Source organism: Octopus bimaculoides, chromosome Z (assembly GCF_046866305.1).
Source record: "Octopus bimaculoides isolate indiv1 chromosome Z, ASM4686630v1, whole genome shotgun sequence".
Classification (NCBI taxonomy): domain Eukaryota; kingdom Metazoa; phylum Mollusca; class Cephalopoda; order Octopoda; family Octopodidae; genus Octopus; species Octopus bimaculoides.
This window is the reverse complement of record NC_142944.1, coordinates 27,298,449-27,326,123: the sequence shown is the minus strand read 5'-3', so window position 1 is coordinate 27,326,123 and position 27,675 is coordinate 27,298,449. Positions and strand designations below refer to the sequence as shown.

Genomic DNA, 27,675 nt, shown 5'->3' with positions numbered 1-27,675 from the left:
GGGTTCAGAAAGAAAAGCAATGAAAATAGCGGTACAGATAGAAAAACTGCTGTGCATCATCAGTCTTCATTCCTGCTACTCATATGGAAGTAAGGATAATTTAAAGCCTTTTTTCACTTGGAAGAATTCAAAAACGAAAAAAGTGAAATGAGAACAGTAGAACCAGCATTAACAATACTGGACCACAAAAGTTGCTGTTACCAAAGAATCACCAGTAAGTTCCTGAAATAGCAAAAGAAATTTACGTATTTTTGATTTCCAAATCTAATGATCAGGGATGCTGAATAATCCTGTTGAGTTATAATCATGAAGAGGACATGGTCTACAAACAAGGCTGACAGATTGTTGTGGGCAGTGGGAAAATTAAAAAAAAACTAAATGTACTCCCACCCAAAAGAAAATAACTTAGGGAAGATAAGTACAATGTTGGCAGCGCAGCGCATATCCCCTGGAAATATATAAAGTTCACTGTGTTTTGGAAAGCAGACAGAAAATAATTAGATGATTTTAAACTCTGTCAAGATCCAGAAAAAGATCAAGAACAGATTTATGAAATTGGTACATTCAAGAGACAGACTGTAGATGAAAACTTTTCCCAGGTTTTTGAATTACTGTAACCTAGCCAACAAGAGTACAAAGGTTCTTTTTCAAATACTCCAATATCTGAGTTACTTATGGGCTCTTTCAAGATTGACCATTTTCAGTATCTAGATGCTGGGTACATGAAGTAGAAAGGTGGGCAGGATTGTGTGGTGCTTTGATCAAACTCAAGTGGAAACTCAACTCATCATCTCTTGTGGGTAAGATACAGACAGCTGAGGAGGGGTTAGACTCCTTTTGGTATTTTGTCCTGTACTTATCTCTTGTTGTGTGCTTATGTATTTTCCACTTGTTGGTGATGTCCTGTTCTTAATGTATATTTTTTCATTTATTTAATAACTGAATGCTATGCAGCCTTTGTCAGCAATAAGTTTTTGCATTTATATATATTTTCTGTGACTCTACACTCTGTTCCCTGCCTATTTTCTTTTCTTTCTCTCTCTCTCCCTCTATCATCCTCTATACTTTTTTTTCTCCCCTTCCTTCTTTGCTGTTCCCTGTCTATCTTTCTGCTCTCTACCATCTTTCTTCCCTTCTCCCTCCTCCTGACTCTCTTCGTTTCTTTCCCTCATCCTCTCTTTTGTCCCTTCTGCCTGTTGCTCGTTGTTTCTGAGTTGAACCGCCACCTGGCTGGATGTCATTTCTCTCGTCTCTCAATATTTTCCATTATTTATTCTGTATCCTTTCAAAATGTCTCCCAGGCATTACCCATTACAATTCATCTTGGCCTAATGGCCCTAAATGTCTGTCTTCATCAATTGTTTACTTCCGTACATCCACTCTGGTGTCATTTGTTTGTCTGAAGCCCTAACCCTCCACAAATGTTGTAGTCTTAAAACTTCTGGATGCTGCTGTCTTATGAAGTTTTCCTGTCTTGTTGTTGAAAGTATGAAACAGGGAGTAATATTACAGCTGACAACTGAGGAGGGGTTAGACTTCTTTTGGTATTTTATCCTGTACTTATCTCTCATGTGTTTACGCATTTTTCACTTGTTGGTGATGCCTTATTCTTAATGTGTATATTTTCATTTATCATATATATATAGTAACAATTTATATCCATTTTTTAGTAAGCACCTTGTAGTATGCTGTTTAAAGCCTGTTCACAGTATTCGGCTGCCTGATGTCATGCTACTGGATTTACTTCAGAGTTTATATTTAAAAATATGAGACTGTAAATAAAATTCATGAGATTCTTTATTCAAAACCACTATCATTGGTTTGACCCATCATGCACCAGTACCTTACAGGGGAGATACTGTTCAAACAATTGTCATGCATCATAGGTGCATGACAATTGTTTGTACAGCATCTCACCTGTAAGGTACTGGTGCATGATGGGTCAAACCAATGATAGTGGTTCTGAATAAAGTCTCATGAATTCCAGCCTAGGGTTTAAATACTTATATTGCCTTGTGGGAGATGCTTTGGCACACTTTAGGCAAGATTTTCAACTGAAAAATTAGTCAAAAATATGCAACAACCCTTAAAAGTGAGAAATTATGGCTAATTCCAACATACCTTGGTCAGAAGATGGGCAAAACAAAGGTACTGTAGGTGCTACCAGAAGTGGACATCTCTTTGCTGGTAGCAGCCATGTTATATGGCATAGAGAACAGAAACAAAATTTTGCAAATCCATAAAATGGGAAAGGAGAATTGGTCAGGCACTGGCATGGAACTGTGGTTATATGCTGATATGCTAAAGCGACCTCTAACACAAGAACAGAGCTATAAAAACAACAGCAGCAGCAGCAGCAGTAGCAACAACAGTAGTAGCAGCACCACTACAATCACCGCCGCCACCACCGTCGCTACCGCTGCTGCCGCTGCTGCCGCCGCTGCCGCCGCTGCCGTCGCTGCCGCCGCTATCGCCGCTACCGCCGCTATCGCCGCTGCCGCCGCTGCCGCCGCTGCCGCCGCTGCCGCCGCTGCCGCCGCTGCCGCCGCTGCCGCCTCTGCCGCCGCTGCCGCCGCTGCCGCCGTTGCCGCCGCTGCCGCCGCTGCCGCCGCTGCCGCCGCTACCGCCGCTGCCGCCGCTGCCGCCGCTGCCGCCGCTGCCGCCGCTGCCGTCGCTTACGCCGCTGCCGCCGTTTACGCCGCTTCCGCCGCCGCTTCCGCCGCCGCTTCCGCCGCCGCTTCCGCCGCCGCTTCCGCCGCCGCTTCCGCCGCCGCCGCCGCCGCTGCCGCCGCTGCCGTCACCACCACTAGCATCATTGGAGAAACAACAATAACAATACCTACACCATTGCAACTGAGAGAAGTCGACCAGACCTTCAGCTTAGAAATGTGCAACTGTGCATACATACCTCTCCCTCTACCTTAAATTTTTCCAACTGTGGAAACTCATCTAGTGAGGAAAACCATCTCAGAAACCCACCAGAATGTATCCTGGTGAAAAGAAAAAGAAAAAATTACAAAGTGGGAAGATATAGATACAAACGACAAGATCTTAATAAAACATACTCAAAAATACACAGACATTGCTCTAAATAGATAAATTGCATCCCTGCATAACACCCCTATTTATGTAAGAATTATAAAGACAATGCAACAAACTTATAAACTGAAAGCAAAATATCCCGAAGAAAATGGAAATTTCCATGGGACCATAACAAAAAGGCTCTAGAAAGAATTGTTTCTGGAGACACCCACAAATAGCCAGAAGGACAAAACATCTGTCTCTCCACAGAAATATGTTAAGTGATTCCCTTCATTCTCCGTATTTCTAACAAACATGGCCTTGCTCAGAATACGCATAATAAATGCACGTGGCCTGGTGTCACCTTGGAAACAAGGCTGCTTACTCAATGACCTCAGGTCACTAAGTTTAGATGTAATGACTATCATCTAAACTAAGTGACATGAGGTCATTGAGTAAGCAGCCCTGTTTCCAAGGTGACCCCAGGCCACGTGCATTTATTATGCGTATTCTGAGCAAAGCCATGTTTTGACTATCAAAGGTGGCAAACTGGTAGAAACGTTAGCATGCCGGGCAAAATGCTTAGCGGTATTTCATCTGCTGCTATGTTCTGAGTTCAAATTCTGCCAAAGTCGACATTGCCTTTCATCCTTTCGAGGTCGATAAATTAAGTATCAGTTACGCACTGGGGTCGATGTAATCAACTTAATCCCTTTGTCTGTCCTTGTTTGTCCCATCTATGTTTAGCCCCTTGTGGGCAATATAGAAATAAAGAAATAAGATGTAATGACTATCAGTGAAAACAGACTCTGCAATCGACCAGCTTTCATGCCAATTTTTGGTGGATACAAGATATACTCATCTCCATTTCAATTGGGAACAGGGGCAGGAACTGCAGTGTTGTTCTGGAGAGGTCTTGATCTCAAGATAAGGCATATCTCCTTTATCCCTGAAAGTAAGTTGGTGGTCCTGGATGTGAACAGTAGTGATAGAGGCGCCATTAGACAGGTGGCTGTTTATGTTCTGAAAGGGGCTGGACAACCAGTCTGGAGGTTTTCCTAGGAGTATCTCAATTTTTAGTGCTAATGGGTGACTGTAATGCCATTTTGGATGCATTTTTGCATAGTGTGGGGTTAGCTGTCAGAAGAGTTGGGTGTAAAACCCTCACAAACATGCTCTGACATTTTCAACTATCTGATGGAGATTGACTGAATTTCCCAAATGTGCCAGTGTGGACATGGATGAACCACATCAGGACTTCTAGGCTGTATCTAGATAGAGTATTCTGTAGGCCATTAGATAAGGTTAGTATAAGTTGTCTGCTTTTTAAAATCATCATCTACACAGGCCACAAATTTGTGATCTGCATGGTTGACTTAGGGAACCTGGTTACTGGAAGCTGAATGTGTCACTCCCAGCATGACAAGCTTACAGAGACTGCATTAGCAAATTAGTGAAGCAGGCATTTAGGGGATCGATCATCAACAAATGGCAGTTTGCCCTGAAAAAAGCAATTTGAGTAGAACTGATTAGGTTTAGTAAGGCATTAGTGATAGAAAGGAATAGAATAGAGGGAAACTTAGAAACTTAGAAGAAGCACTTAGGAAAGGCATTGCAACCAATGTGCTGGCAACAAGAGTGGCCCTGGACTGATTCTTCAACACTAAGCACAAAGGATGCATTGTGAAAGCTAAGGCGTGTGCTCTAAGAAATGAGGGAACAAAAGCCACTTGATGGAGCAAAAGCCACAATGATGGAGGCGCAATTTGGAAACAAATCACAATTCAATCTTTGGTGAACCAAAATGGGTAATGTGTGCTGCATTTCAGTAGCACTTTACCCAACTGTTTAGGATGAATGGCAGTCTGGAATGCAGAATGGACTTCAGTGCCTACCTTAACAGCTTGCCATGATTCTCAGCAAATTGCATGGGGCATTGTGAAATGTAGATAAATAACAGAAATATGGAATGTGATGATGGGCTGTGCATAAGGAAAATCACCTTGTTTGGATGCCTTTTAGCAGATATCTCCCATCATAGTGTTGAACACCAGGCATATAGACCTGGTCAACACTGCTCTAAAAGAATATGAGGTGGTGATGGGAACAAAAATTAACCAAGAAAAGTCAGTGGGCCTGCAGTTCAGTACCTGGAGAGGCAGATCCATGGTATTCATTAACATCTTGGGGCACTGGACAAAGGGACTGGTTAAATTGCTTGGGTCTGTTTTGATCCAGATCATCAGGTAGAGAAGATCTGGGATGAGGTAACAAGCAGATTGGCCAATCTCATCCAGATATGGACTGAGAGAAAGCTATCCCTGAAAGATCTGACTGATGTGGTAAAAGTTTATATTGTCTGCATTATATGTTACCACCTGACTGTTGTGCTTTGTCCCAGTTTATGTTTAACCAAACTTGAGCACATGCTCTTCTGCTTTCTGTGGAAGAGATGCATTCCACTGGTCAGGTGCTCTATTTGTTGTCCAGACTTGCTGAATGGAGGTCTGGGCATGCTGTGGCTGCTGATTTGCAGACATGCACTGAGTCTATGATATCTCCAGCACTTCCTTGATGGTGAGCAAGTGTGGTTATCATTTGTCAGGCATGCAATGGAAAGCCATATGTGTTTCAACAAGATACAACACTTTCTCAGAAAGCCCACATAATCTGAGAATGGGTGTTTATGATCATGTATCATCAAACCTGTGGCCTCCAAACTTGGCAGATTTAAATCCCATAGACTATTACTGCTATATTTTTGAAAGGGAGACTAATCAATGTCCTCACAAAATCATAGCTTCACTGATGACCACCATTGAATAATAAGGACTATTTAGTGCAGTCATGTCACTGATTCTGATCCCACATTGAAGCTGTTATTGAAGCTGTAGGCATTTTCTGAGGAAAATCTTAGAGTAAAGCTTATCAAAAACATGTGCACAATATAGATTTTTGTTAATATTTTTTTTTATTTGTTTTTGCTAAATTAGAGTTGTATTAAATTACCAAATATGTTCTCAAAAATTTCTGGCACCTACACACACACACACACACACACAAACCAAAGTTGTAGTAAGTAGGAAGGAAGACAAATCACAAATCTCTTCAGGTAGATGGCCCTGCTCAATCTGTAGAAAAGGTGTAGGTAGAAACTCCAAAAGGTGCCCCAGTGTAAGCTTTGAACACATAAATGGTGCAGCAACATTAGAGGAAGGTTAAGAGAGAAACTAACTTTTGTATATGGAAAGAGCACAGGTACAATAAACGCTGAAAATGTGTAGAAAATAGACTCATTCAACTTCCCCCCAAGGTGGGGGCAAGCTAGAAGTAGTAGATAACTTCCGTTATCTAGGTGATCAAGTTAGTAATGGATGCTCCAAGAGCATAGCTCTGAAAATAAGATTAGGCTGCATAAAGTTCAGAGAGCTCCTACTTCTGCTGGCAACAAAGGGCCTCACTCTCAGAGTGAAAAGCAGATTGTTTGATGCCTGAGTGCAAACAGTTATGTTGCATGGCAGTGAAACATGAGCAGTGACAGCCAAGTACATGCATAGGTTTGAGAGAAATGAAGCTAGTATGCTTTGTTGAATGTGCAATGTTAGTGTGCATGTTTGACAGAGTGAAAGTATCTTGAGAGAAAAGTTAAGTATAAGAGGAATCAGATGTGGTGTGCAAGAGAGACAACTGTGCTGGTATGGTCATGTGATCCTTATGCATGAGCACAGCTGTGTGAAGAAGTGTCGATATCTAACTGTGGAGGGAACCTGTGTTAGAGGTAGACCCAGGAAGACATGGGACAAGGTGGTGAAGCATGATCTTCGAACTTTGGACCTCACAGGGGCAATGACTGGTTACTGAGACCTTTGGTGATGTGCTGTGCTTGAGAGAGCCCATCAAGCCAAGTGCACCCATGCTGGTGGCATGTAAAGAAAATCTTTTGAATGTTGGGCCTCATGGAGGCAAAGTGATTGATTTCCTTTTGAGCGTTGGGCCCGACAGAGGCAAAGTGGATGAGTTCCTTTCAAGTGTTGGACCTCAGCAAGATGGCTGAGCTCCTTTTGAGCATTGAACCTCACGGAGGAAAAGTGGCTGAATCCCTTTCAAATGTTGGGCCTCATGGAGGTGAGATGGCTGAGTTCCTTTTGAGTGTTGGACCTCATGGAGGCAAAGTGGATGAGTTTCTTTCGAGTGTTAGGCCTCATAGAGGCGAGATGGCTGAGTTCCTTTTGAGCATTGAACCTTATGGAGGAAAAGTGGTTGAATCCCTTTCAAGTGTTGGGCCTCATAGAAGTAATGACCAAGATCTTTGACCATCAAGCCAAGTAAAATCACAGTTGTGGCAGATACCGATGTCATGCAAATCGGCACCTGTACTGGTGGCACGTAAATGCATCCTGGAGTCATGTAAATGGCACCCAAGCCAGTGGCATGTAAAAGCACCCATTACACTCACAGAGTGGTTGGCATTAGGATGGGCATCCAGCCATAGAAAACTATGCTAAATCAGACTGGAGTCTGGTGCAGCCTTCCAGCATGCCAGCTCAGTCAAACCGTCCAACCCATGCCAGCATGGATAATGGACGTTAAATGATGATGATGATGACATCTGTATATAACATTTAAGATCTAACAATGTCTTGCTTTGAAGACATGTGGTTAGGCAGGGTTTTACAATGTGTCTTTGTCTCCAAGCAGTCTTTAAGCTCTGAGCACATGGTTTGTTCTATCTGAAATCAGGATGCTAGTACATAGGAAACTACAAGGAAAAAACAAAATTAGAAGGTTGATGCAAAAAGTGGAACGAGAAGACAAAGGGTGTATAAAAGTGGAAAGAAAATTAGAGTTATGCCCCCTTCGTCCATAAATGTCATAATTAAACTAGTTGTTTTAGAATAACTGAACAACTGCTCAATCTGGAGAGGATGGTGTCCTCCAGTTCACCAAATTTCTTGTGGCGAATTGGAGGACAACACCCTCTCCGTAGATGAAAAAGACAGAGAAAAGTGAAAATGTGACAGAGAATACAACCAAGTTAAAGGGAAGTGACATAATGGAGTGAACCAGGGATTCGAGAGGGTGGTAGGTCAGTGAGTTTATAAGATTTTATATGGAGAATGGGAGATAGAGGTGGAAGGGAAGGTATTTAACTGGGGCATATTATGTGCAGGTAGGTAGATACATGAGGGAGAATGGAAGAGGGGGGAGCGAATATTAGTGATGAGCATGAGCACCATCAACAGTAGGTTTACTTTGCTGGGCAGGTCTTCTCAAGTACAGCATATTGCCAGTTGTCTCAGTTGTTTGACATCTCTGTGAGATTCAAACCCAGGAGATCATTTCTCTTTCATAATATTTACACTTTGTTGTACTTGCAGACTAACATTGCACATCAAGTAGAGCCTGTTGGTTTCATTTTTTTTACAAACCTTCTCATGTTCTCTGTAGTCGCAGCCCATGTTTCACCGTCATGTAGTATAGCAGTCCATGTACAGACATCATATAGTCTACCTTTCACACCGAGGAAGAGACCGTTTTTGACCAACAAAGATAATAGCACTTTCAACTTTGTCCATCTGGTTCTTATTCTAGCAACTAAACTTTCAAAGCAACTGCTACTGCTTATATATATATATATATATATATATATATATATATATATCATCATCATCATCTTTTAACGTCCTTTTTCCATACTGGCATGGGTTGAATGGTTTGACTGGGGACTGGCAAGCTAGGAGGCCTCACCAGACACCAATCTGATCTGGCAATGTTTCTACAGCTGGCTGCCCTTCCTAATGCCGACCACTCCGAGAGTGTAATGGGTGCTTTTCATGTACCACTGGCATGTAATCCAGTCAGGCAGCACTGTCATCAGCCATGTTCAGATGGTGCTTTTTATGTGCTACCGGCACAGGATCCAGTCAGGGTGGGGGGCATCGACCACATTCAGATGGTTCTTTTTACGTGCCACTAGCATAGGGAACCAGTCAGGGGGCACTGGCAGCGACTCACATGTGAATGATGCTTAATGCATGCCACCAGCATGAGAGCCAGTCAGGCAACACTGGCATCAGCCACGACTACAATTTCCATTTGATTGTGATTTGATTTTTGATTTTGATTTTGATTTTAGTTGACTCAATAGGTCTCTTCAAGCATGGCGTGTTGCCTGACAATTCAAAGGTACTTTTTAAATGGGTTAGTTATGCAATACTGGTATAGACTATGGCTGTGATCTCACTTTACTTGCTGGATCTTCTCAATCACAGCATATCTCCAGAGGTCTTGGTCTTTCGTCATTGCTTCTGTGAGGCACAACGTTTGAAAGTCATACTTCACCATTTCATCCCATGTCTTCCTGGGTCTCCCTCTTCCACAGGTTCTTTCCATTGTTACAGAGTGACACTTTTTCACACAGCTCTCCTCATCCATACACAGCACATGACCATATCATTGCAGTTGTCTCTCTTGTACACCACATCTGATGCTTCTTATGTTCAACATTTCTCTCAAGGTGCTTACACTCTGTCGTGTGTGCACACCGACATTACACATCCAGCAGATCATACTAGCTTCATTTCTTTCAAGCCTACGCATGTCTTCAGCAGTCACGGACCATGTTTCACTGCCGTGTAGCATGGCAGTTCACACACATGCATCATACAATGTATCTTTCACTCTGAGGGAGAGGCCCTTTGTCACCAGCAAAGGTAGAAGCTTTCTGAACTTTGCCCAGGCTATTCTTATTCTAATAGCAATGCTCTCTGAGCAGCCATCCCCACTACAGACTTGGTCCACTAGGTAGCAGAAGTTATCAACTACTTCTAGTTCCTCCCCCTGGCATGTAATGGAGTCCATGTTCTGAGCATCTGCAGTGTTTATTGCCCCTGTACATCTGCTGCACACAAAAAATATCATCCTGATTAACCTTCCCTTGATGTTGCTGCACCTCCTATGAATCTGTAAGGAACGACCGTGTGTACTCAAAAAAGGAGAAATGGTGACGAATGGAAAAACAGAGGACTCCTTTTATTTAAACACGTCACACGGTCGAACACAATATATATATATCAAATGATGATATACATGATAATATGTTATACGACGATAACATAGATGACCAGTAATGAAAGACCACAACCGTATTAGATGAATAACAGAGATATTTATTGTAGCGTTAAAGATGTAAGTCTGTGTGAGAGTGTGAATGTGACATATAAGAACATTATCAAAGACAGGCCGTCGTACAAAGAAAAGTATGTATGTGAGTGATACATGTGTGTGTATGTTATTACAGCAGAGAGAAAGAGAGTCAATAACACGTGAGCAATTATATACCAGTTCTTGTGTACACTATAGGAAAAGTTCTGTATGTGAAATTGGGGAGGTTGAGTGTGGCAGAGCTGATCACTAGTTGTGATGTCGTGGCATCGATCCCGGGCCGTGATTCTTGTTATACAGATGTTCGTCGTTTGGCAGAGCTTATCACTAGTTGTGTTTTGGCTTCGATGCCAGGGCCTTGAGGACAGACGTTTATCGCAGGCTGAAATCTCTTGTCTGTTTATTATAGTGGTGAAGCTAAGTCACCTAACAGAATCGAAGAGAGAGATGTGCCGCGGAGGTTTAGTTTGGTGTACATAGTAAGTCATGTTGACGCTGGTGGTGTAGAGGCTGCTTGGTAGTAATCATGTTGGTCATGACGATGTTGCTGGTTAGTAGTCGTAGACTCATATTGATGATGTGGCGACGGAGTGGTCATCGTTGGCTGGACGAAGCTATTGAAGTGGTCGCTGGCTGATTGTTGCTGCTGCTGTCGTGTGGTACACGGAACAGATCTCAAAGAGAAACTGAACCGAGACAAATTTGTTGGGTATGAGTTGATCTATTTATAGCGAATTATCAGCTCACCAGATATCAGAAATATACTCTATCACGTGACCTTATTAAGGGCTGTGATTGGTCAGTTTGCGTTCTGGCGGGAAAGGTTCGAAGAATTTGCCGCTTCAAATAATAATCAGTCACGTGATGACAAGGCTGGTGTTTTCCCCTACGTTCGCGTTTGTTTATATTTAAATGAGAAGAATGGCGATAGGTATTAGAGACGATAGGTAGTTTCACTACAAATCCGTAGCTTACACTAGGTATGTCTTATGAAGTTTTTACTTACACCTTTTCTACAGATCGAGCAGGGCCATCTACCTGAAGGGGTTTGTGATGTGTTCACCTTCCTACTTACCTGGACTTTGGATTTTGCAACCTTGACTCTAAGACCCTTCGATTCTGAACCTTGCTTCCACACTTGAAATTTCTTTTCTAGTTCTGGTAGTGACTCAACTATGAGAGCAAGGTCATCAGCATAGAGGAGCTCCAAAGGGTAGCCTGTCTTGAATTCCTCTGTTATTGCTTGGAGGACTATGCTGAATAAGAGAGGGCTGAGGGCTGTTCTTTGATGGACCCCTAGCTCTACCTGCATCTCCAAACATTCAACAACTTGTTTCTGATTATTGTACAAGCTAATGATGTTAGATTTGAGAAAAGGAGATTACTGCAGAACATCATCCAGAATATTTCCAGTCTGTTTATAGAAAAACTCAGAAATTTTATCATTATGCCTTCCAAATTTATGTGTTAAGGAATAATAGGGATCAAAATAATGTCATTGATTTTCTATGTTGTATAAAAAGTTATTGAATGGTTAAAAAGGTATGGAATCATTCATATAATGATTAAAAAATAGGCTTTCTTCTAGGTTCAGATAGGGGTCACATTCTTCTTCTGATTATTTCTCACTATTGAACACATGATATAAAATATGAAGATGAAAATCACAAACATATTAATGAAAATTGCAGAGTAATATAAACTGAACTTTGTAGCATATGGCATTTATTTACACAGGATACTCTAAGCTACACTGCTGAACCTGTTTGGTATAGTATGACTCAAAAAGAAATATACAAACTTTTCGCTAGTTTGATCATTTTCCTGTTTTCTGAAACTGCAAATAATAACAATAATAGCAGCAGAAGCAGCTGCAGAAGTGATGGTAGTATCAGTGGGGATAGAAACAAGGGTGGAAGGAACATTAATAACTGCAGCAGCAGCAGCAGCAGCACCACCACCACCACCGCCAACAACAACAACAACGATAGTTGCAATGAAAGCAAAAACTCAGGCAGAACAGCAATAAATAACAGGGCTTACTTCACGAAGTAAACCCTGCAAAACTTGCGCCCCATCCTTGAAATTCCAGCTGCAATAACTGGAAAGATTGTTCTATATCATGCAAAAACAAACTGTCTGCTAGAAAACGGTCATGAACTCACATGTAGAAAGGGCCATCCTTTATTCAACATTTATCTAGAGCAAGGTGGGCTCAAAAGTTTTATTTAAGACTGAGACCCTTACAGAATAAATTCAGCATTAATTGCTGCAGTGAGAGCTTTACATTTTCCCCAACTTATTTGGAAAGAAGAACAATAAAAGTAGCAACATCAAGGTTTCCACTAGAGATAGATATCTGGTGGTTATTGGCATGCATATTGTTGGATAGAAGCGAAACACTATTGGATGTGAAGAAAACGAAACTGGTTGTAAAGTCAGAGGTGGAAAGTCTCCCTAGAATAACTTGAGGGCAAATGACTGAGGTGCTACATCTGTGGAATAACTAACCAGCTCAAAACTTTCTGCTCACACAATCAAAGCTGGAAAAGAAAAAGGGAGGGCTCCACTGTTGCGAATACCACCACCACCGCTGCCGCCGCTGCCGCCGCTGCCGCCGCTGCCGCCGCTGCCGCCGCTGCCGCCGCTGCCGCCGCTGCCGCCGCTGCCGCCGCTGCCGCCGCTGCCGCCGCTGCCGCCGCTGCCGCCGCTGCCGCCGCTGCCGCCGCTGCCGCCGCTGCCGCCGCTGCCGCCGCTGCCGCCGCTGCCGCCGCCACCGTCGACACCACCACCACCACCACCACCTCAACAAGTACACCATCACCTTAACTAACAGCAACAAAAAGAAAACACAAACACAAAAAGAAAACACAAACACAAAAAAAAACACTAACACAAACAAGGACGCGCAAGGAAAAGAAAGCCCAGCAAACACACAAACCCAACAACCAGAACAAAATCAACACCAGCTAAATACATGACTTTGCCTGCAACTACAGCAGATTGCACCCACATCCAATTGTGTGCTAAAGAGGAGACACAGAAACAGAGAAGTGACTTAGAATAAAAGCACAATGAAAGCCCTGAATGTCCTGAACTTGGCAAGTCAATCAGTAGATAAATATAGGGAAATGAGAGTGGGGATCCTGACCTCACAACGTCGTATAGGCTACATCAAGATTTTCTCTAGGAACCTCTTACTGAGAAAGGATTTGATACACCTGTCTTGCCTGCAGGAAAACTATCTTCTTCCTTTCTTTCCTATTAACATGGTAGCTTTAAGAGTGGGTTGCATAAATGCACATGGCCTGGGGGTCACCTGCAAGCAGGGGCACCTGCTCAATGACTTCTAGTCACTAGCTATGGATGCAATAGCCATCAGTGAGACCAGGATTTCCAACACACATGCTATGGCACCCATCTTTGATGACTTTGAGATTGGTGAATCTCTGAGCCAATCTTGAATGGGAGGTGGACTGGAAATGTTGTTTTGGAAAGGCCTGAGTCTCGAGATACAAGTAATCATCTTGGACCAGGACGATAAGTCAGTAGCCTCGAATATGAACAGTAGCTGTCTATGCCTCAACAGGTACAGGACGACAAGATTTCATAAGGCACCTATAGATTTCCAGTGATATGTCCCACTCTTTCTCATTAGCAGGTGATTGGAATGCCATCTTGAATATGTCTGGATTGTGTGGGACTACTTGATTGGAAAGTAGAGTGTGAAAACTTGCAAATTTGCTCAAATGTTTCCAACTGTCTGGCAGGTACCAACTGGATTTTCCTAATGCATCAGTATGGGCATGATCAAACAGTATAGGTCATCCAGATCGTATCTAGACAGTATTCTGAAGGCCAGCAGAGAGGATAACATAGGGTACCAATTGTTCAAATTGGTTGGTTACATGGGTCACAAATTTGTGATTTGCATGGTCAAACTAGATAGGTTGTACAGACAGGGACCAACTGAACGTATTTTTCGCGGTGTGTCAGGCTTACAAAGACTGGATTAGAGAATTAGTTAAGCAAGTATTGACTGGGCAGTCATTAATAACAGATCATGGTTAGCTGTGAAAAGGGTTATTAGATTAGAATCAATCAGATTTGTAAGGAAACAGTAATAGAGGATTCTAGAGTGGTAGAAGAGCTAGTTAGAAACCTAGAAGAAGCACTTAGAAAAGACATAGCAACTGGTGTGCTGGTGGTGAGATTGATCCTCGACCAATTTTTCGATGTCAAGTATGAAGATTGAGTTATCAAAGCTAGGGCGTATTCTCTAAAACATAAGGGAATGAAAGCCATTTGGTGTGCCTGGAAGGTAGAGGCAAGACATGGTAAACCACAATTCGGTATTTGCCAGATCAGGAGGAGCACTTCCTACTTGATTCCAAGCAAATGTGTGCAGCTTTTCAGTAGCACTTCACTGAAGTGGAGAGAGTTGCAGGTCAGAGATGCGAATGAATTTTACCACCTACCTCAGGAGGCTTTCGACTAAGTTACAAAGTTGTGCAAAAGCTGATAATGGCTGATGAAAAATTGAAGGCACTAGCTTGCTGCATGTGGGAAAAGTAACTGGAGCTCAATGGTATGTCCTATGAGCTTTATCTTCATATGCCATTTTTGTTCAGGGAGTAGAGGTGGAAGCTCTTGGTAGATGTCTACTGTAACTGGCAACAAAACGTGAGAATACCCAGTCTTATGAAATGAGGTGTTACTGTTGGGAAAGAACCTAGATAAGGGAGGCTGTTTGTGACAACTTCTGGCTCGTAACTCTGCAGTGCCATCAGCAGTTGCACCAAAAGTAACAACACCAAAAGCAGCATAGCACTTAAAAGACTAATAAAAAAGACTAACAACAGAAATGCACTTAACAACAGCAAATACCAACACCACAACCCTAAAAGATTCTACCTACATCAGTCAACCAGACTACAAACATAGACATAGATATTCTTAACTGCATAGACACACCTCTTCCTCCTGCCACAGTGTCTTTTACTGAAAACTCACCTTGCAAAGAAAAACAAATAGCTTAGATGAGGAGACACAGAAACCAGACCAATACAACCACAAACATCTCAATACTAAAAACCTCACTAACATTACAAACACCTCAGCAAATGAAGACTCAAACCAATCCACACTGACAACAAGGACAGCGTCCTCAAACTGGACAAACAAAATGTGTTATCAATGATGCAGCCATAAACATAAACAACAAGGACTTTGTAGTAACGCCTGCGCATGCGTAGTCTTATGCATGCGTAGAATTAAACAAGCAAGCGTTTCCCGCTCAATTCATTCTCTTTTACGGTCGGCCGACCATGAGCATGGACGTGTGCTAAAGCTGTCTCTACATCTTTCGGACTTACACAAGACAGCTCGCTCACAACAAGAACAGAACAACGTCCCAACAACTATGCTCATACACAACAGAAGCTGTAACAACAAGAGCTAAAGATGTGTTTATATGCTTACCACCTAAATAAAGTGTTGTTTAAGTTGTTTAGTCTGGAGTTCAGCGTTCCGTTATATTCTTTAATTTTATAGTAGGAAGTCAGGTATACAATCTAAAGATGTATAACCCACTTTCTACTAAAACTTAATGAAATATATACATCTGCTCAAAAACACATCTCCAAGTCTGCTGAGAAAAGATGGTCTGTATCTCAATATCCAACTCTTTCCAAAACAACACTATCTTTCAGGATCCCAGAGGTAAGTTGGTGGTGTCAGCGAAGGGCACATCTTCAGACTGGTGCTGTCTATGCCCTGACAGGGGCCAAGAGCAAAGATGGCTAATAGTCTGAAGATATGACTTTCACTGTCTAGTGGTCATTGTAGGCACGTCCAACTCTTTATTACTTAGTGCGTGATTGGAATGGTATCTTAGATTTGTGTTTGGACTGTGTGGGGCTAGCCGATAGGAGTAAGGATGCAAAAGCCTCCCAAACAATCCCAGACATTTCCCACTGCCTGACAGGTGCCAACTGGATTCCCTGAGTGTGCCAGTTAGGACATGGACAAACTGCAGCAGATTATCTAGACCATATCTAGATGGAGTTTTCTGTAGGCCAGTAGATAGGGATAGCTAAGCATAGGTTGTCCAATTTCAAGTGGTCAGTACACAGATCACAAATTTGGGATCTGTACGGTTGACCTAGATAGACTTCATAGGCAATAGGCACAGACCCAGAAATGGAAGCTGAACACACTGCAATAGGGACTATTGAAGAGATAGCCATAAAGATTCCAAAAGCTCAGAGAGACGAACTAAGGTGGAAAGTGAGACAGGTACTAGAAAAAGTGAAACTTCCCAAAACAAACTTTACTAAGGAAGAAAAGTTCGCTATCAAAAGACTACAGAGTGACAATTCCATCATAATACTTCCAGTGGACAAGGGAAATACTACAGTGGTGATGAACAAGTCTGATTACTCTGAAACATTGGCAAGTCTTATAAGTGATGGTAGCTACAGCAAAGTAAAGAAAGACCCTACTTTGAAAACAGAGGAAGTTGTCACAGATCTTGGTCAAGAACAAGGGTCACTTTACACCAATGAAGTACAAACAACTGACTCAACACTACAGTAAACCACCACACATGTACGGTCTTCCTAAGATTCACAAGGATGGTATTCCATTAAGACCTATAGTGAGCTGTAGAGGTTCAGCATGACATCCACTGAGCCACTTCCTTGTGGATACAATCAGTCCATTAGCAGGAAAGTCAACATCGCATGTGAAGAATTCCACCCACTTCACAGAATTGATCAAGGATACCCCCATCGAATCCAACCAGATGGTGAGTCTAGATGTGATAAGTCTGTTCACCAAAGTCCCAACTGGTGAAGCACTATCAGTGATTCAAGAAAAACTAGTGACAGACACCCATATAAAAGAATGCACTAGTATACCAATAAGAAACTTGATGGAAATGTTGACCTTCGTTGTAAAAACTACCTACTTCTGTATGGACACTGATATATATCGACAAGAAGAAGGTTAAGCTATGGGTTTGCCATTATCACCGATAATAGCCAATATATACACGGAATACTTTGAGAATTTGGTTTTAGGATCAACACCACTAAAACCAACCCTATGGCTGCGATATGTTGATGACATCTTTATACTCTGGCCCCACCAGGAAGATGTCCAAGTGCTGTTAGATCATGTGAACTCAATAAAGCCATCCATACAGTTTACAATGGAAAAGGAAAAAAGACAATCCTGGACGTATAAAAAACATGTACCAAGTATGGATTCAGGACATCCATATACTGCAAGTTGACCTTCATTGGATGATACCTCAACTTCAATTCCCACCATCCATATAGTGTAAAGAGAGGGATTGCACAGTGCCTAAAACATTGGGCAAAGAATATAAATAGTGATCGTCGTACACACCACAAAGAAATGATCAAGCTCAATAACAATCTATTAAACAACAACTACCCCAAAAACATACTATCCACTCCAATTATGAAGAAAAGAGAGAATGAAACCAATAAACTGTCCACAGTCTGTCTACCCTATGTGAACGACCTCTCCAAAAAGATAGAAAAGATATGCGGCCCATATGACATCAGGACAGTATTCAAGAGTAATACAACACTTCGCAAATATCTCCTTCAAGTAAAACCACCAATAGAAGAGAATATGACCAAAAACTGTGTACTCCATCCCATGTAGCTGTGGTAGGTTATACAAAGGCAAAACATGCAGCCCCCTCAAAATAAGGGTAGACAAACATCACAAAGCTGTGACACAAGGAGATACTGATAAATCGGTTATAGCTGATCATGTATGGAAAAATGGAGACCACCTCCCCTGTGGGATGAAGTTAAAATAATAGACAGAAAACACCACTGGAAAATATGAAATCTAAAAGAAGCAGCACATATGCTAGGACACAACAACCTCCTTAGCAGACCGAGTGCAGATATGAGTAACATATGGGAACCGGTATTAAGGATAGGAAAATATTAGATTTATAAGCCCCTAAAATTCACTTCATGATCGCCCACAGGCATATGGTATAGTGGTTAAGAGCGCGGGCTACTAACCTCAAGATTCCGAGTTCAATTCTAGAGTTCAATTCTAGACAGTGACCTTAATAATAATAATAATAATAATAATAACAATAACAACAGCAACATTGAAAAAATACCTTCCCAAAACACCTGGTGAAGGCTGGAGGGTATATCAGCCAAAATGTTGTGTTAACAACAAACAAGATGAGGACAAATATCTGTCAAATGTAAATAATGTACATAATTCCTCATCTCTTAAATATAGAACTCTGTTATATCTTGTTGTCAGCATCTGCTGAGTCAAGGATACTGTAGCTGACATGCGATGAAGTTGCAGCATCTCCAGCATTTCCTTACTGGTGAGCAGGTATGATCTTGTATGTCCAACATATTTTCCCCTAGCTCATCTCTTTGACTGAGCTGTAGTCCTGGATTGAGTGTAGAGCGAGGTACGATACCAGTGGGGTAATGCAATGGGTTAAAATTCCATATTAGGTTTCTACAGTGCAAGCAAATACTATGAAGTTCTTTGGGGAAACTCTGGGTGGTGACAAGAATCAAATGAAAAGTTTATTTTGGAAGACATTCGGTCCAAGGGTTAAATTCAGAAATACCTAATCTGGCAGTGCTACTCACAGGCATTTCTGGTTCAAGATCTACTCTAGTGACCTGGGTATTGTAGTCTCTCTCACCTGTTCATGATACAACAGAGTAAGAAAACCATTCTGCATGCATTTGTCAAGCATTGCTGACAAGTGGAAACAGCTACTGTCATGTGTAGGACAGAAAATTGCCCAGCCACCTTCCTTTGATCGGAAAGGACAGACAGTCTTTTTCTTTCTAGTCATCACAAGAGGTTGTGTGGTGGACAAGACTGAAAGGATTGAAGACAGGTATTTTCCTCTTAGGCCAAGCCTTCATCAACTTTACTAGGTTTCACTTGGAAAGGAAACCAAAGGTGGAGAAAGAAGTGCTACCTTCAAGTAAATCCTCCTCCTCCTCCTCGCCCCTGCCGCCACTGCCTACACCCTCCTCCTCCTCCTCCTCCTCCTCCTCCTCCTCATCATCATCATCACCATCACCATCATCATCATCATCATCATCATCATCATCATTGTCCAAGACATTTGACAGAGTAGATCATCACTATCAGGCAGCTGTTCTAAGAGCTGTTGGTTTTGTCCCATCTTCAGAGGCTAGATCACCACAATGACAGGAAATCCATCTACTGTTGGTGCCCAGTCAGTGGTGTCTTAGGATACTGTTCTTGATGATGCACCAGCATGCACTGAGGATGGCACATCTGCAGAATATTACTGGTAATAAAAACAAGGGTGAATTGGTGTGGGCATCCTTTGTGCAACAGTCTTTCTACAGACCATCTTGACCAAGATGCAGTCATAGGCCAAATATAGACCAAGATTGAGCATCTGGCATCTAGAATGTTGTCAGCATTCATGATATTGTTCAGCTGGACAAAGCATTCAGTGGAATAACAACTCAAGATTTTTGTAAGGTATTAGTTAAGAATATGAGAGATGATAACCTGGGATAGACTCGGTGTATTGATGAGAACAGTCTGAATTGTCTCTTTTGGAGCTTTCAGGTTGAAGACCATGGTCAATTTTTAAAAGTCCTTGGCATAGCTACAGAGATGGGTCATTGCCTGTTCAAGACAAGTTCTTCATGCATGGAAGCACTAACATCTGAATCTACCCAAGATGCATGCAGAGGGATGAAACCGTCCTGCATGCAATTGTTCAGTGTCTGTGCATTAGTAACTTGTAGGCTTGTGTTGAGCAGCCACTGTCTTGTGTAAGATGAATTTGGCTATCCATCAAGTGCATAGTGAAGATCAATGCACCAACTTCTTTTGGTATAGGGAAAGACAGATGTTTCTCTGCTAAGTGTTTGTGGTGAAAGAAATTGGTGGATCTGTCTGACAGGTTTGAAGATAGGCACTTTCCTATCTGGTCAAGCTCTAGTCAGTTCTTTTCAATATCATATAAAGAAGAAAGTGAGGAGAGGGAAAGGGTGGGGAGGGAGCAATCTCAATTTCTCCAACAAATCTCTCAAACCTGGTTGCTAATGCTCCCAATGCCACAACAACTAATGGGATGACAGTTATGTTCTTCATTGCCTACATCTAGTTTCATCTTTTAGTACTTCGTGGTTCTCAATATTTTGTATATATCTTGAGGTCATCCATATAAAGTAAGTGATTATTCTGATCTGGGTTTTGGCAAACTCATAAGTAGGCCTGGATTTTCTCAATATGTTTGTCGGAGGGATTAGCAAAATGACAAAGGGTAATGGAAAGAGTGAGTCTTCTTGGAAAATGCCCCACACATATTCATGTTTCCTAGTACATGTCTGTTCTATTTCCCACATTCTCATTGCTTTCTCCAAAAAGTTGTTTATTTTCTCATAGATTCTATTATTATGTGAGAGAGAGCTGCACATGCCATCAAATTGACATTGGGATACAAATATATGAATCCCAGTATACCCATCATGACTACCCATATAATAAAGGTACACCAGGCACATGCAATACCGCCATATGTGCACAACGTGGTGATCTTACATCAAGATAAACAGTGCATGACCTTGCAGGTGTGGCCCATTTTTTCTTCATGTTGAGTATCCCATACTGCTCAAAAGGTCCCTGAATAAGGTTTGCTTAAGGATGATGAATGAAACACCTATGTTTCCAGGGGTGAATCATTCAAAACCCAAAGGATCTCTCTCAACACATGACTATGATGCTCCCCAACTACTTCTGCTCATGATCAGAGATGCACATATTGTCAGCCATCAAGGGATGTGCTCAACTGGTTAAGGTCAAACAACTGACAAGCAAATCTGTGGTATTAAGCAGAATATTTGCTGTAGCCCATCTTTTATACCAAGACAAAACAATGTACATGTTAACATTTCCAATCAATTAAGATTAGAAGCCATGAGAGCCACTGCCTGGTAGTGCATCAGGGCAGGAAATTCCTGCAGCAACAACAACAGCAACAACAACAACAACAACCAAAAGCCTCCACACCACCAACACCATCACCACCAACACCACGAAAAGCGACATCACCATCTCCAGCCATCACCAAACCAACACCAACACCAAGAACCTCCACACCAAAGAAGAAAATAACAGAACCAACAACAACAGAACCAGCAACAACAACAACAAAATTTGCAAAAGAATTTTCGCCAGACCCTATGGACATTCCCTTTCCAGATCAGATCAGCTCGGATTGTGCAAGCACTGATAGTGAGAAAGGGAAGTGGCACTCTGTACCACCAACAAAAAAACGGAGAAGACAAAAGAAACAATTGACAAAGAGGGGAGGCGCGAAAAAGGTGAGCTTCCCAACATCATCAACAACAACAACACACACTCACAACAAATAGCAACACCTTCTCCACTGCAAACACCAACACTCACACACACCACAAACGTAACAGCCATCAACACCAAAAATGAACACTTATTAGACTTTTTAAAAAACAGTACAAATGCAAACACCACAAACTTCATTATACCCTTACACAACGCACCACCAGCACACATACTCACACTAAAAATAACCCAAGAAAACTATAATAAAATAAAAGAAAAGTTCCCAAATGATGTTGGGTCGCTAGGGAGAAGTTTCTCCCAAAGACTTTATCGAAATTTAGTGGAAACACCCACACGGAAACATAGGGGAGCCACCCCACCAGAAAATAGTAAGTAGAGCCTTTTCTGCTCTAATACTTTCCTTTTTTTAAAAAAACATGGTAATTCTCAGAATCGGAAGCATAAATGTGAGAGGCCTCGGGTCGCCTTGTAAACAAGGTCACCTGTTGAACGACCTGAAGTCTTACAGTGTAGATGTAGCAGCCATTAGTGAAACCAGGCTCTCCAACCCGCAGGAACTCACAGCCCTTTTTGGCGGATACGAGATTTTCCTATCTCCGTGTCGGCCGGTGGGGGTACTGCGGTGCTATTTCGGAAAGGCCTGGACTTGAAAATAAGGGCAGTCTTCCTGGATCCAGAAGGTAAGTTGGTGGTCCTGGACGTTGATAGAAGTGACGGCGCTGCCTTCAGACTACTGGCTGCCTACGCTCCGACAGGAGCAGGGCAGTCGGATTATTTCAAATGTCTGGAGGTTTTCCTGGATACTTCTCGCACTTTAGTGCTAGTTGGGGATTGGAACGCTGTCTTAGACGAACGTATCGATAGGGTGGGTGTGGGAGCATCTGATAAGAAAGGGGGATGCAAGAGCCTCGCCAACCTGCTCAAACGCTTTCAGCTGTCCGACAGGTATCGACTAGACAACCCGAATGTGCCAATGTGGACTTGGACTAATCGCATCGGGTCGTCTAGATCATACTTAGATAGAGTTTTCTGTAGGCCAGCGGATAAGGATAGCATAGGGTGTCCACAATTCAGCATAGTCGGCTACACAGACCACAAATTCGTGATCTGTACGGTTGACTTAGATAGGCTCCATAGATAAGGTCACGGTTACTGGAAGCTAAATGCGTCGTTAACGGCGTGCAAAACCTACAGAGACCAGATTAGTTTATTAGTTAAGAGGGCTTTAACCGGGGCAATCATCAATAACAACTGGTGTTTCGCCCTGAAGCGGGCAATTAGAACAGAATCAATTAGGTTTAGTAAGGCTCTAGCTGTAGAACGTAAGAAAACAGAGCGGGATTTAGTTAACAAACTAGACGAGGCTCTTAGGACAGGCATCGCAACCGACGTGTTAGCAGCGAGGCTGGCCCTCGATCAACACTTTGATGCCAAGCATGAAGGCTGCGTTGTCAGAGCTAAAGCACTTTCGGTAAGCGGGGAGGGGACTAAGGCCGCTCGATGGGCCTGTGTGGCTGAGGCGAAGTGTGGCAACAGAGCGACCATTCGGTCTTTAGTGGACCAGAACGACTGCGAGATTTCGGAACCGAAGCAAATGTGTGCGGCCTTTCAGCAGCACTTTGCTCGATTGTTCTGGACGAACGGTAGGACGAACGACGGGACAGACTTTGGTGTGTACCTAGACGGCCTGCCACAACTCTCGACCAGCGAAACTGAGTGCTGCGAAGGACCCATATCTGCCTGGGAAGTACAGGAAGCGATGAAAGGCTGCACGAGAGGTAGATCGCCGGGTTTGGATGGTCTGCCTTACGAGCTTTATACGTCAATGCCAGACTTGTTTGCGGGCGTCTTGGCAAACGTCTACTGCAACTGGCAACAAAACGGGAGAATTCCTGCTTTTGCTTGTCGAGGAGTGGTGGCTTTGTTAAGAAAGGACCCAAACAAGGGGGACATTATAGGGAACTTTAGGCCCATCACTCTGCTCAATGCAGAGTTGAAGATTTTGGCCAAGGTGCTAGCCAAGAGATTGGCGCTTGTCGTGGGCAAACTGATTGGCAAGGTGCAGACATGCGCCGTACCGACCAGGTCTATCCACGACAACCTCCATCTCATGCGCTACATCGTAGAGAGGGTGGGTAACGAAGCTGGCGCGGGTGGGGCTTTGATCAATTTAGATCAGTCTAAAGCCTTCGATAGGGTCGACCATCGATACTTGGCAGCTGTTCTCAAGGCAGCTGGTTTCGGTCCGGTCTTCCGCGGGTGGATAGCTGCTTTATACAGCGGCATCTGCTCGGTCATACGGGTGAACGGCCATCTAGCGGAACCGTTCAACATCTCTCTCCTCCCTTCTGTATGTGTTGACTCTCAAGCCATTACTGTGGAAGCTGGAGGCTTTGAGGGGTGTCCCGCGCGATCTGGGATGTGGGAGGAGCGTGTCTGCTTATGCTGACGACATCACCGTGATGGTGTCGAACCACAGGCATATTGACCTTGTAGTGGCGCCTAATATCAGTCGCCATTCTGGAGAGTTTATCCACGCATGCGCAGGGACTAGTCTTCCGGAAGAAATACAGGAAGAGTCTCATGCGCATGCGTAGTCATCCAATATCCAAGCGCTCCCGCGTCTTTCGATCTTTTTTGTTCGCTGAACTTCATGGAAGCTAGACGTCACAATAGCAGCTCTCCGACAACTCTACAATGGAGCCACATAGATAACCAGAGAGGAGAAAAATGACTTCTAACCACGCAACTTCATTGACGGCGTCTCATCAAACCAAAAGGCGACATGCTACCGAGTTCCCTCCTAGTGTGAGCAGAATTCTACTGTAATAAAATATTTGTTGTGCTGTTAGTTTAGAGTCTGCGTTCCGTTCTCTTCCTTAAGAAATTTAATGTACAGAATTGGGATACACCTAATGGTGTATAACCACCTCCCTACAACCTGATTGGTGAGACGCTAAACGAGTATGAAGAGGTAACAGGTGCGAAAATTAACACGGAAAAGTCAGTGGGCTTGCAACTGGGCACCTGGAGTGGCAAGTCCATGCCGTCCAACAGCGTCGTAGGGTGCTGGACAGACGGACCCGTTAAACTGCTCGGGGTCTGATTTGGTCCGGACCTCCAGCTGGAGAAAAACTCGGAAGAAGTGACGAACAGGGTGGCCAACCTCACCCAGAAATGGGCTGAGGGTTAGGGTTAGGGTTAGGGTTAAGGTCGAGCGGAGGTGGTGAATGCGTACATCGCATCCGTCAACTATTACCGTTTGACCGTCGTCCCTTGTCCCAACCACTGGTTAACCAAGATAGTACGCTTGCTCTTCGACTTTTTGTAGAAGGGTCAGGTACCACTGGTCAGGTGCTCCATCTGCTGTCAACAGCCGCTGAACGGAGGCCTTGGCATGCCGTGGTTGCTGATGCGCAAACATGCGCTCAGGCTACGACATCTCAAGCGTTTCCTGGATGGTGAACAGGTGTGGTCGCCTTTCGTCAGACGCGATTTTCCGCAGCTCGTTTCTTTAACAGAGCTGCAATCCTGGATCAAATGTAAACCGAGAAAGGGCGCTTGGCACCTCGAGTGACGCTAAGCTCTCACTGCCCTCAGTCAGGCGGGCAGTGCGATCGGTAGTAGCTCCACTCTAGCGTTCTATAGAGGGTTAGTGGAGGAAAAGTGCGACAACGTTCACGGGGAAACTCTAGGGGTCGAAGATAATCAGTTAAACAGTCTGTTCGGGAGAACTTTCGGGCCGGGGCCCATGGATAATTTCCAAAGGTCCCTCGCCTGGCAGTGCTACCAAGGTGCACTACCTGTTCGAGATAAACTCTACCAGTACGGAAGTGCGGTCAACCGGGCCTGCCCGAGGTTCGCTCAGGACGATGCACTCGTCCAGTGCCCGAGTATTGCTGACCTGTGGGTTTATATCGAACAGCTACTGTCACGTGTAGGACGGATCCGGCTATCAGCTGAATCCATCGTGAGGACTGACCCGCCAACCTCCTTTAACCGGGACAGCAAGGCAATTCTCTTATGCTTAGTGACTGTAGCGAAAGAGGTGATATGGTGGACCCGTTTGAAAGGGCTAAAGTTAGACACTTTCCTCTTTGGCCAAGGCCTCATCAACTTTTTCAAGTTCCACTTGAAAAGGAAGATGGGAGTAGAGAGGGAAGTGCTGTCTCATAGCAAATTTGTTGAAAGATGGGTGACTGTTGGAAGAATGGCCAGTATAAACGGACCAATTCTGAGAATACACCTGTAGAAAAAAAGGTAATGTAAAAGGAGAAAGGGCTCTATACCCCTTTCTTATTTTTTTCTGACCAGGCTCCCGTGGTTTTATGGGTTTTTCCACGTGTAACCTGTGGTGTGTGCGTACGAGTAGATGTAATCGCCTTGCCTCGGTTTTCCTTTCCTTGACTGCAAGTCTGTCTTGCGGTATCCAATCCTTGAAGCTTGCCCCGACCCAAAGTACACCAGGAATAGCAGCTGCCTCTCCCAAACCTAGACCGTCGCTTAACACGTCTTGTCCTGACCACAACCCCGTTCGAAAAGGGCACGAATGCCGATCGAGGCTCCCTCTGCCCTTTTTCCCCTTCCGGTCAACTCGCCCTTCCGGTCAACTCGCCCTTCCGGTCAACTCGCCCTTCCGGTCAACTCGCCCTTCCGGTCAACTCGCCCTTCCGGTCAACTCGCCCTTCCGGTCAACTCGCCCTTCCGGTCAGCCTCCCCAGACACTGACGTCATACCACACGCCACCCTGATCTTAAAGATCACGTTCACCCCTACTCCAATTCGAAGTCCACCATCCAACCGGGCGGGCACCCTACACGTCGAGATCTTCTCAAGCTAGGTGGCTCGTTTCCATCGCACTCTTCATCCGACGAAGTGGCTCTCCTGCGCAGATCCAGCACGTGACGCGGCATTCCATCCACAGATACATTGTTTCTGGAATTGACCGCTGTCACTGTTCCCCTGCCCCATTGTGATGTGCAGCGTGCCTTCGGCGGCTTGACCCAAACTTCCTCCCCTACTTTCATGCCGGCGGGTCCCTTCTCTTCCTCGCAGAACTCCGGCGTCTTACTGGGATGCCTCCATTCATATTTGAACACCGCTCTGTGCGGCACAGACTCTTCTGCTTGTCCGGATTGGGGAGACATGTTGTACCAATAGACCGCTTCCAGGAGCGAAATGTGCCCCCTTTCAGCCATGGCCTTGATCGTCTGATGGTACCTCTCAACGATTCCGTTGCCACTCGGCCTATGTGCCACTCTAAATAATCGTCGCACCTTCCACCGGTCAAGCATCTCTCCCAACGCTTCCGAACGAAACACTGCCCCGTTGTCCATTAGCAGTTCTTCCACAGGACCCCTCTCCAAGAATATCCCGTTCAGAATGCGGGCAATCTCATCGGCAATGCCTGTCCTCAGCTCCCTCCAAATGGCCAGCCGGCCTGGCCCGCAGTCGACCATGCTAAGATACATTTCCTGACGGTAGTGCGTCACATCCACAGCCAGTCTCCTCCAGTTGCACTCTACTGAGAGGTTCCCCTGCTCATGCCCACCCGGGGCGGGGTCAATGGACTGGCATCTGTCACATTTCGCGACCACTTTCTTAACGTTTCTCCTAGTGATGTCAGCATCAACCATTTTCGCCAGATACAGGGTCCTATCCACCCCCAAGTGGTGCATAGCATGTAGCTCCTTCAGTTGGGAGTCACCCAGCCGACATGCTGCCGCTATCCCTTTCCTTGCTTCCTCCGGTTCCTCCAGCCACGCCCTTTTCACCTTGGTCAGTGCGTCCGCCCTGTTTCTTTCCGAAGGCACGAAAACCACATTCAGCTTCAGTCCGAACTCGGCGATCAGCTCTCCCAGAACTCCTGGGCGGCGTTTCACCAACATCTCCGCGGCACCTTTCGTCCGGACTCTCTTCTCGCTGGTAATTACTGTTCCTACCCAGCCGACCACGGTGGCTGAATCCGTCCGGATCTCGATCGAGCGCAGTCCCCATCTCAGGGCCAAGTTCACCCCTTTCAGCACCGCATCTAGTTCGGCGACATTGATGTGGTTGAAGTCGTCCGCTTTCCGTAGCCAG

The 27,675-nt window shown here is 44.1% G+C and overlaps 1 protein-coding gene across 1 annotated transcript in view; it reads right to left on the bottom strand.

Annotated features, from left to right (window-relative positions):
• Positions 1-27,053, bottom strand: part of LOC149132184 (uncharacterized) — a 50,730-nt gene extending 23,677 nt beyond the window's left edge. The window contains exon 1 of the mRNA XM_089365316.1: positions 26,412-27,053. Coding sequence (XP_089221442.1) covers positions 26,412-27,053 — 642 coding nt within the window. The remainder of the gene's footprint in view (positions 1-26,411) is intronic.
• Positions 27,054-27,675: the final 622 nt, after the last annotated feature.